Genomic DNA, 10,606 nt, shown 5'->3' with positions numbered 1-10,606 from the left:
ACAAAAAATAAAAGATACTTTTATGATAAAAAAATGTTTGAGATAAAAACTTATTTTTTTTAATATTTTATTATTATATATTTTAAAAAAATTCAATTACTTCTATTTTTTATAATATTAAATATTTAAAAATTTTAACTATAATTTTAAAATACTTTATCTGCCTTTTTTAGATTATAACAACAATTCAATAACTTAATAATTTTTTTAAAAATCTATATTTTCCACTTACATATGTAAAATGTCCTTAAAACTTTAAATATTAATTAACAAAAAATTAATAAAATCATGATTAACAAACTTATTATTTCATCATTATAATTATGACAACAAATAATTCACGTGCTAAGCAGAAATTAATTAATTATAAAAGACTTGTAGTATATGTATATGCCAAACCAAGGATAAATAAAAGGGAGGAAACAATATGAAGAAAAGAACAAAAAGCATCTTCAAGGTTCGGCTTCATGTTTTGTCCTTGATTGATGTAAAGTAAAATTCTTTAAAAAAAAAAAAGAAAAAAGAGAGATACGTAGGTGAAAAGTAAAACGGTGAATTTTTACCACTACGAAAATATTTTTACCGTTTTTACCGTACGTTGACCCCACGAGTTAACCAAAAAATCGAACAACCCTTCTTTCTCCATGATGTCAACTAGTTATTGGCAACTTTTCTGCTCTACTTACTGTTCCGCAAACAAATGCCATTGTTTCCTTCCTTCACTTCAAACCCAAATCTCAAATCCACGTTCATTTCTTTTCATGGCTGTCCTCAAATGCGTTTTCCTGATTTTCGCTCTTCATTCGTTTATGCCAACACCCATATCTTCAAACCCTTCATTGAACAAGGAAGTCTCGGCTCAAATCCCACTCAACTTCCTTGACTTTGCCAAGAAACCAGAGATTATGGATTGGATGGTTCGTATTAGAAGAAAAATACATGAAAATCCAGAACTTGGTTATGAAGAGTTTGAGACTAGTAAGCTTATAAGAGCTGAGCTTGATCTGATGGGTATCCCTTACAAATTCCCAGTTGCTGTTACCGGCGTTGTTGGCTATATTGGCACTGGCAAGCCTCCTTTTGTCGCACTTAGAGCAGATATGGATGCTCTTGCCATGGAGGTAGTTTGTTTTAATATTTTTTATTTTAGGCAATGGCATCAAGCAGTGTATTTTGTTGGGTTTATGAACTTGTAGTTAAGATAAAAATACTACTATCTTTTTTTTGGATGAATAAAGATAAAAATATTGAATTAGATTGATGTTTTATATATGCAGAGCTGCTTTTATATGAATTTGACATGAGAGGGAATTGTTGGGTTTTGATGTTACAGGAACTGGTGGAGTGGGAGCACAAGAGCAAGTTTCCTGGAAAGATGCATGCTTGTGGACATGATGCTCATGTTTCTATGCTTCTTGGTGCTGCAAAGATGCTTCAAGAGCATCGAAATGATTTGCAGGTTCCTTGCTTTATTGTAGCTTCTGCAAAATATTATCTTCTTAATATATGTTACAAGTTTTTTTTCTCACTCTATAAGTTAGGGGGATGTTGGAAAAGAGCTGGAGTACTACTGCTTGTAACATAAATTGATTCAATTAAGATTGTATTCATGGCTTCTATGTTTCTCTAGATTACTTCACATGAGAACTTTGGTGTAATCATCATTTTAAACCTTTTTTTAGCAGTAAATGAGCAATTCATGCATTAGCAATTCTTTGTTTTATGGGTTTGACCTCGTAATTCACACATTCTTAATTGAACTCGGGCTGCATACTTGATTCATTTGCTGTTTATGTTAAATTTAAGATTGTTGTTTAATAGGGAACAATTGTTCTGGTTTTTCAACCGGCTGAAGAAGGGGGTGGGGGAGCCAAAAAAATGTTAGATGCTGGAGCTTTAGAGAATGTTGACGCCATATTTGCACTCCATGTATCTGCTAGACACCCAATTGGTGTTGTGGCCTCCCGTCCTGGCCCAATTTTAGCTGCCTCCAGTTTCTTTGAGGCTGTAATTAATGGAAAGGGGGGACATGCTGCTATTCCTCAGCATACAGTAGACCCAATTTTAGCAGCTTCCAATGTGATTGTTAGTTTGCAACATCTAATTTCACGTGAAGCTGATCCCTTGGATTCTCAGGTAATCTCTCTCTTTCTTGGCCGTGCGCTCTGACAATCAGTGTTAGATTTAGTTTTCTTTGTATTTGTTCCTTTTGCTCCCCCTTAATTGGAAAAGCACGAAAAGCGTCACCTTGGGAACCTGCCCCAAACCTTCACAAAACTCCTGTGTAATCTTTCCCATCCTTGTTTTGTGAAGGTAAGGACACCTACAAAATGTATTGGATATAAACATTCTTTTTTATTTATTTTAAACATCTTCAGTGTACATGACCTGTAGGCAAATTTACTGCAGTGCAATTTTATGGTTTGATGTAATGGAAATTTTATCTCTTTTCCCTCTTTTGATTTTGAAATAAGTACATTGCACTTATAGTATTGTGTTGTACATGTTATGTCAGTTTCTTTGACCTTTTTTTTTTTTTTATAGATTTCTCTTCTTTTCAAGTAAGGTCATTGATAGATTTCATTTCTGTTATTGCTTATATGTCTTGTTCTATTTCTTTTGGTCTAATATCTATTCTGCTGAAGATATTTGTGTAGATTTGAGATACTTTCTTCTTGACATGATGACTCATTTCTATTTAACTAGGAAGAATATGATCTTGCAGGTGGTTAGCATTGCCAAATTTCAAGGTGGTGGTGCATTCAATGTTATTCCAGATTCTGTTACCATTGGTGGCACTTTTAGGGCATTTTCGAAAGAAAGCTTTGTTCAACTCAAACAAAGGATTGAGGAGGTACTCTTGTTTCTTACTTGTAATGCATAACTTTATTCTGGATAACCAGGAGAAATGCATGTTGGAAGCTTAAGATGTTTCCGTAACTTCTTTGCCCTTTTTCTTTTCCCCCTCTGCACTGGTCTGTACGAGGGATTTTTCTTTCTCTCCTTTAACAGCGGAAAAGGAAGAAGGCTGATATGTAACAAGGAATGGATTTTTCGTTATAGAGTACTCTGTCTTGGATGTTATCTTACAATGCAAAGTTACAGGTTATTACGAAACAAGCAAGTGTACAGAGATGCAATGCAACAGTCATCTTCGATGAAAAGTCCTCTTACCCTGTGTGCGTAAACAACAAAGAGTTGCATGAACATTTCAGAAAGGTTGCAGGGGAAATGTTGGGCCTTCAGAACGTTATAGAAGCAGAAGCTCGGATGGGAGCAGAGGATTTTGCATTCTTTTCGGAGGCGATTCCAGGACTTTTCTTCTTTCTTGGGATGAAGAATGAGACTCGGGGACCACTTCAATCAGGGCACTCACCCTACTTTAGAGTTAATGAAGATATATTTCCATATGGTGCAGCTCTACATGCGTCATTGGCGACAACATACCTCTTGGAAAATCCACCTAAACGTTCTTCACCGCCAGAAGGAAGTTATCATGATGAACTCTGAACAGATAAAATTGAGGTGTCATGTAGGTATCTAGTTGTATGTCTCATCCAAACTACTATGAACTAATTTGATTTTAATGCTGCCAATAGCTACATGCTTAAATTTAACTCGTTCTTAAGAGTCTTGATGAACCTATCTTCTATTGCCTAGTGAAGGAATTTATATTTTGATGTGGTGCCAAGTGCCGACAACTATATGGTCTGTTAATAGAGTATTTGACTCTTAATTCCAGCAATTAGGTTTAAAATGCTGACAATCTCAGTTATAAAAAAAACAATATATGAATTGACATAGATGGAGCATACCAGTTTTGGAACTCTTAATGCTTCATTTGACAGTGTTGTCCTGTCTGTATTTTTTGACGGATAAATGAAGGCATGAAGCGAATAAATGCCAACTTTTTGACATTTTTCTCGATGGGGGAACAATTTTTTTTTCTTTTTTGGGTAAATAGTAAAGTAAATTGCATGATTGTGTGAGCTTTTTGAATGCTCATGGGCGGGGGTGCACATAGGGGTGTGCAGTAGAACTCAGATTCCTTGAAATTCAATTGCAAGCATGCTACTGATGGGCTCTTTGCCAACATCTATTGGCTGAATCCCAACAGAAGATAGTTGTGGAGTCAATAAATCTAAAGACTGAGGTGTTGTCTAATAAGGAATTATAGTTGTCAAACAGGAACAAAACTTGAACATTAATTGCTTCGGCCCATAATTCTCTCTCCAACGAAGCCGACTTTGGTAAATAAGCAAACATATGGAAACATCGGTTTCATAGCCTATAAACGTGTAATTAATAAAATTCAAACTTGCAAAATATTGCCAGTAAGTATTTTCATTTAATAGGCAGTAGAGGACACGAGGAATTTCTTTGAGACAATTCAAAACACCCTTCTCTTACAAAAGACACACAGATTTATGGAGCTCCACGGTGTCCCAGATAAATCTTGGGTTCTGAGTCCTATTTCTTCCTCCAGGAATAAAACCCCCCTCCAACGCCCTGATTCAAAGCCTTGCACTAGAACTTTAAGCTTAAATTCCAGAGCTTCCACAGATAACATCTCATCAGTCTCACCACTATCCCATAGTCTGATGTTTGCCACACCTTCACCCACGGCAAAGTCCGGGAAGAGTCGTGGTAGGAGTTTATGGAAGGCAATGAAGCAGTTTTTGACATGTTACAGTCCTGAGAGATCAAACTCCAAAGGCAAACAGAAATCAAGCAAGGAAAATTCTCTCACAGCATCGAAAGCTAGCTCTATCCACTCAGTGAGGGCGTCACCTTCACCGGATCATGCATACAGTGCAATGAACGCCGAAGAGCGTGATGAGAACTTAAAGGCAGTGATTACATATTGCAACAAATCAATGGAATCGGTATTCTCTTGGTTATAATTTGTATTTATTTAGTGATATATTACTCAATCTCAACTTTAATATATGTGCTATTGAGTGCATGTTGATTACAGGGGCGAAGGAACGCTACCATGGTGAAGGACTGCATCCGCAGTGGCTGACGGTTTCTTCTCGGAGTTGAAAACTGATTTCTTTTCTCTTTGTAAGCGATTCCTTACATTGTTTCAAAAATAGTTTGTTTCTTTCTACTTTTAATAACATCAATTTGGTCTTACTATTGAAAAAAATTGTCAAAAATTGGAATGAGAAAAAGAGAAGAAAACTTTCAATGAGAACAACAGTATGGGCTATGGTATCATAACCATTGATAGTTGGCTTTGACAACCATTTTAACCTTACTTGCCAATCATCGTTTGGGTAGTAACCACAAACACCAACCGTGTTATTTGGTATTCCGGTGTCCGACATAGATGAAAACTGTTCTAGATCTTCTTTCAACAATAAACCGTTCTCCATGGGCCGCGGCAAATGACATGAGAATGGTATTCAAATAATTTAGAACCCCATAATTCGATTACGGTACACATGCCTTATTCATCCTAAGAGAAAAGGAATGGACTGATTGAACATGATATGATTGCTAAACCACAAAATAACCAATTCAAGGACTACGAGACTCATCAAATGCATGTTTATTTTTGGTGGGAATATGGAACAAGGAAAGAAAACTCACTTCAGATACGGACTAAAATGAAAAAAGGCTGTGGGAGAACCAATGCATAATCCCTCTTCAATAGAGTTCAGCTAATGCTTATATTTCATGACAACCACAACTATACCATAGAATCCTTCCAGTGGATTAAAGCTGGTAACGCCTTAACTATAAAAAGTTCCACATTTCATTATCATGGAAAATAAAATGTGAAATCAAATACTCTATACCACAATCATTCATTCGTTATTTCAGTTTTAACATTCTCTGATAGTAGTATTTTCAATCCTCTCTCCTCAATCCTCACAACTAGAAAGTTGTACTTTAAGAATTGAAAGGGGCGAGTAATTTAGCATGGATGAAGAAGAAACGAACCCATAGTACGCCAAAAATTAAGACAATTGATAGCAAAATCACATCATCTCTAGCTAACAAAATGAAAGTTCAACTCAATCCTTGAAACCAGTAGCTAAAAATAAGTATCATAAAGACGTTACAAAAAGAAAACAAAGACTTAATCCATCAATGCTTGCAACAAGGCTTCTTCACCTACGTAGCTCTCTTACTTCTCAGATGAGTTAGGTCCCCTCTTTTTGCCAAATCCAACAACTGTAAAAACCCCAAAACAAAATAAATTACTTTAAATTCATATTCTTTACAATCATTTAGTTCCAGTGAAAATCAGTTCACAACAAAAGTTCTTCCAAGAGCAAAAATGAATCCCATTACTAGAGGAAAAATTTCCAATAAAAATTAATAAAAAACAAACATAAAAACTGGGTTTTTTTAGCATTGAAAGAAATTCAATAAGATCAAAATCGAACCAGCTTATCCAAGTTGAACATCAAAAACCCACAGAAAAACAAAGGGAATTAAAAGTGGAGAGAAACAATAATCACCTGCGGTGACGAAGCGTCGGTTGTATTGCATCCGCTTGTAAGCGCGGCCCCGGGGCTTCTTCTTCTTGTCTTGCTTTGCCACTTTAGGAGTTTGGCCTCTCACCTTACCAGCACGAGCTAGAGATCCGTGAACCTTACCTGAAATAACCAACACGATTCAAAATGATTAACATCAACAAAAATGGAAAAACACCCTAAGAAATAAAGGTAAGGAAGATTTGAAGGTTTACCCATGGCGAATTGTCAAAACACTGCTCTCTGGCTGCTGAGCCTCTCGTTTTTTTTTTTTTTATCTCTTTGGTTCGCTTTGGCGGCGAGCAGAGAATAAGAAAGACTAGGGTTAGGGTTTTGGTATGGTTATATTGTGTTGCGGACTATTTTAGGACGGGTTAAGACCCCGAAATTGAATTTGGGCCATATAGAAAAACCGAAGAAAACAGTATGTATCTCATTGCAGCCTATCGGGCTCGTAATGAATGGTGTTGGGGCCATTTAATGGGCCCTTGTCACTTTCCCTAAACTTAGATATATATTATTTGCTTTACAAATGTTATATCTTCAAATTTACTTGGAATTTACAGTCTCAAATAATTTTTTATCGAAAACTTATTCAGGAATTTATTATTTTTCAAGACTAGAAAATTTAGATTCCATTATCCCAAGACAACAGAAGAGGAGGCGAATGTACAATACACTTAATAATTTTAAATATAATATACAAAATTATATAAAAACAAAATAAAAAGACCTAATTTAAAAAATAAAAAATTATATAAATTTGATAAATATAAAAAAAATATTTATATTTAAAGTGTCATAATTTATAATATAATAGTTTTTATAATTTATATATATTTAGTAATAAATAAATAAATATAAATATATGAATTGTGAAATAAAACAAACAATGATAGGTTTTTTAATTTAAAATTTTGTATCCAATAAAAATACTAGAGAAATTGAAGGAAAATTGGACAAATTATAGATTCTAGAAGCGCCAGCATGGAAACAAGATTCCGCCTCAAACTAACGCGCCTAAGAATCCTTAACATCGTTTTGTCCGTTATAGACCGCCAAAAACTAAAAGAGTCGATGGGCGACATTAAAGACACCCAATAAACAAAATACACGTGTAGAAAACCAAACATTGAAACGCAGCCCTCATTGGAGCACATCAAAATTATTGTAGTCTTGGCTCCGACGGATCACCCCTGAACACCTATAAAAAATCCATTTTTAGGGTTTATCATAAGTTTCTATATCTAAAAGTCTGCGCGTTTCCTGTTCACTTTAGCGACGCTAAAAAGGACAATGGCGGAAACAGATCAGACGCCGCCGCAGGCGGACCAACTTGCCGCGTTGAACTTGAGCGACGCCGTCCAGAACCACTCATTCTCTGATCGAGTCCTGATCCGGTCCATCGTGGGCAGGCCAGACGGCGGGGCTGGCCTCGCAGGGCAACGAGTCCGAGCCGGTGGTTGGGTGAAGACAGGGAGAGAGCAAGGGAAAGGAACTTTCGCGTTCTTGGAACTGAACGATGGTTCGTGTCCTGCGAACCTGCAGGTGATTGTGGACGCCGGCGTTGCTGTTCTGGGCAAGCTGGTGGCGACCGGGACGTGCGTGGTGGTTGATGGAATATTGAAGGTGCCACCTGAAGGGACGAGGCAAAGGATTGAGCTTCGTGTCGAACAAGTGGTTCATATAGGTGAGGTAGATCCTGCTAAGTACCCAATACCCAAAACGAAGCTCACACTTGAATTTTTGAGGGACCATCTTCATCTCCGGTCTAGGACCAACACGGTATGAGTCTCTTCCCCAAACTGAACGCTCATCTTTCCTTTTTGGGACGTTCCAAAACTATTGTATTTCCTAAAAAAGCTTAAAACTTTAATTCGAAACCAAATATAAATTTTTGTAAGAAAAATTGGGTATCTTTAGGAATCATCTAATATTCATATTTTCATGATTTATTATACCTAAGATGTTTTGTATAATACGTATGGTATTTTGCTACTTCTTGTGTTATTATTTTGTAATTCTTGGTAATTATAAATGGACTCAGGTTGCTGCCATTGCTCGAATTCGGAATGCACTTGCTTTTGCTACTCACTCGTTCTTCCAAGAGCATCATTTCCTTTATGTGCACACTCCAATCATAACCACTAGTGATTGTGAAGGTGCTGGTGAAATGTTTCAAGTTACAACTTTGATTAGTGAAGCTGAAAAGTTGGAGAAGGAGCTGATTAAAAACCCTCCTCCATCAGAGGTGGATATAGAAGCAGCTAGGCAGCTTGTGAGTGAGAGAGGAGAGGCTGTTAAACAGCTTAAAGCTGCTAAAGCAAGCAAGGAGGATATCAGTGCTTCTGTGGTGGAACTTAACAAAGCGAAGGAGAGTCTCTCAAAGCTGGAGGAGAGATTTAAGTTGACACATGGAATCCCCCAAAAGGATGGCAAGATTGACTACACTCAAGATTTCTTTGCTCGTCAAGCTTTTTTGACAGTTTCTGGCCAACTACAGGTTGAAACATATGCTTGTGCTGTTAGTAATGTATACACTTTTGGGCCAACTTTTCGGGCTGAGCAGTCTCACACTTCAAGGCATTTGGCAGAATTTTGGATGGTAGAGCCTGAAATAGCATTTGCTGATCTTCAGGTAGGTCTGTTACTTGTTCATAATTTGCCTTTTACTTTCATTTATGTGGTCTAAAAAAATATTCATGTGGATGTTAAATCAAAGATTGGATACTGTTGCAGGATGACATGAACTGTGCTGAGGCTTACGTGAAATATATGTGTAAATGGTTGCTTGAGAAATGCTTTGGTGATATGGAATTCATGGCTAAAAATTATGATAAAGGTTGCATTGACCGGCTGAGAATGGTTGCTTCAACTCCCTTTGTACGAATATCATACACAGAAGCGGTGGAGCAATTAGAGGAAGCTGTGAAAGGTGGTAAGAAATTTGAGAATGAAGTGGAGTGGGGGTTTGATTTAGCATCCGAGCATGAAAGGTATGCAAGTCTGTGTAGTTGTTTTGTCTACCCGCTTGAAGTGTGGGTGCTAATATTTTATTTTGCAATACCTTGCAGATACTTGACAGAGGTTAAATTTCAGAAGCCTGTTATTGTTTATAACTACCCAAAAGGAATTAAAGCATTCTACATGAGGCTCAATGATGACTTGAAGACTGTTGCTGCTATGGATGTCCTTGTGCCAAAGGTGGGCATTTTCATTCTGTACATTACGTATTTCTTCACAATTCCGCTTTTTGCTTTTTCACATTTGCGAGTGGATATTTTACAAACATTTCAGGTTGGAGAACTGATTGGGGGAAGCCAAAGGGAAGAGCGTTATGAGGTCATTCGGGAAAGGTACGAGGGAATATTTTCTTGGTTCCTATCATGATGGTAGTTTAGTTTTGTACTGCTTAGTTATATGGCATAGGATACTCTTCTAGACATAGTGAAAAAACTTTAGGTAATGATAAAAATAATGAACCTGGCTTTGGTTTCTATTCTCTGTACAGAATTATAGAGATGGGGCTGCCTCTCGAGCCATATGAGTGGTATCTTGACCTGCGGCGCTATGGAACAGTTAAACATTGTGGATTTGGTTTAGGCTTTGAACGAATGATTCTCTTTGCCACTGGCATCGACAACATTAGAGATGTTATTCCTTTCCCAAGATATCCAGGGAGAGCTGATCTTTGATTGTTTTCCCAGATGACCAGAGAAAATGGTCTTGATTTTCAGTTTAAAAATATGCATGAATGTTAGTATTTTGCCCTAGTATTCAGGCCTTACTGATTAAATTACTTTGATTGAAAAGAAATTGTTGTAGTAAAACTGTTTTTTCATTATTGCTCCATTTCTTCTTAACAGCTCCAATTTTTTATTTGTTACTGTTGTTTTCTTGTGTAATAAGACTCCCTGCCTTTTGTTATTCATTCCTTCCTAAATGCATTAATCAACCATCAACCAACACAAGTTTGAGCATAATTTTATGCTGGGTATTACAAATTTTCTTTTTAGTTTTTTTATTTTATTTAAAATTATTAGAATTTGAACTCTGATAAGGGACAAATATATTTTATATTTTAAAATTAGAATTCTGATAAAAGGTAAATTTTC

General features: G+C 36.5%; 4 protein-coding genes across 4 annotated transcripts; 3 read left to right on the top strand and 1 right to left on the bottom strand.

Moving 5' to 3' along the window:
• Positions 1–651: 651 nt before the first annotated feature.
• Positions 652–3,617, top strand: LOC111286766 (IAA-amino acid hydrolase ILR1-like 4). Its single transcript, XM_022876953.2, has 5 exons — positions 652–1,121; positions 1,334–1,459; positions 1,822–2,136; positions 2,726–2,854; positions 3,106–3,617. Exons 1-5 carry the CDS (start codon positions 762–764, stop codon positions 3,508–3,510), a joined length of 1,335 nt encoding a protein of 444 aa, XP_022732688.2. The 5' UTR covers positions 652–761; the 3' UTR covers positions 3,511–3,617.
• Positions 3,618–3,848: 231 nt separating this feature from the next.
• On the top strand, positions 3,849–5,474 carry LOC149518611 (uncharacterized). Its single transcript, XM_089763202.1, has 2 exons — positions 3,849–4,886; positions 4,979–5,474. Exons 1-2 carry the CDS (start codon positions 4,428–4,430, stop codon positions 5,024–5,026), a joined length of 507 nt encoding a protein of 168 aa, XP_089619328.1. The 5' UTR covers positions 3,849–4,427; the 3' UTR covers positions 5,027–5,474.
• Positions 5,475–5,955: 481 nt separating this feature from the next.
• On the bottom strand, positions 5,956–6,862 carry LOC111286770 (small ribosomal subunit protein eS30z/eS30y/eS30x). The gene is made up of 3 exons (XM_022876957.2): positions 6,707–6,862; positions 6,477–6,614; positions 5,956–6,186 (listed from the first exon to the last, which is right to left on the bottom strand). The coding sequence occupies exons 1-3, from the start codon at positions 6,708–6,710 to the stop codon at positions 6,140–6,142; spliced, it is 189 nt and encodes a 62-aa protein (XP_022732692.1). The 5' UTR covers positions 6,711–6,862; the 3' UTR covers positions 5,956–6,139.
• An 864-nt stretch (positions 6,863–7,726) lies between these two features.
• On the top strand, positions 7,727–10,343 carry LOC111286686 (asparagine--tRNA ligase, cytoplasmic 1-like). The gene is made up of 6 exons (XM_022876812.2): positions 7,727–8,276; positions 8,539–9,129; positions 9,231–9,487; positions 9,566–9,695; positions 9,789–9,847; positions 10,003–10,343. Exons 1-6 carry the CDS (start codon positions 7,788–7,790, stop codon positions 10,184–10,186), a joined length of 1,710 nt encoding a protein of 569 aa, XP_022732547.2. The 5' UTR covers positions 7,727–7,787; the 3' UTR covers positions 10,187–10,343.
• Positions 10,344–10,606: the final 263 nt, after the last annotated feature.

The sequence above is a fragment of the Durio zibethinus genome, chromosome 6 (genome assembly GCF_047325235.1).
Source record: "Durio zibethinus cultivar Kanyao isolate XHJ-2024 chromosome 6, ASM4732523v1, whole genome shotgun sequence".
NCBI lineage: Eukaryota > Viridiplantae > Streptophyta > Magnoliopsida > Malvales > Malvaceae > Durio > Durio zibethinus.
This window is presented reverse-complemented; position numbering and strand designations above follow the sequence as displayed.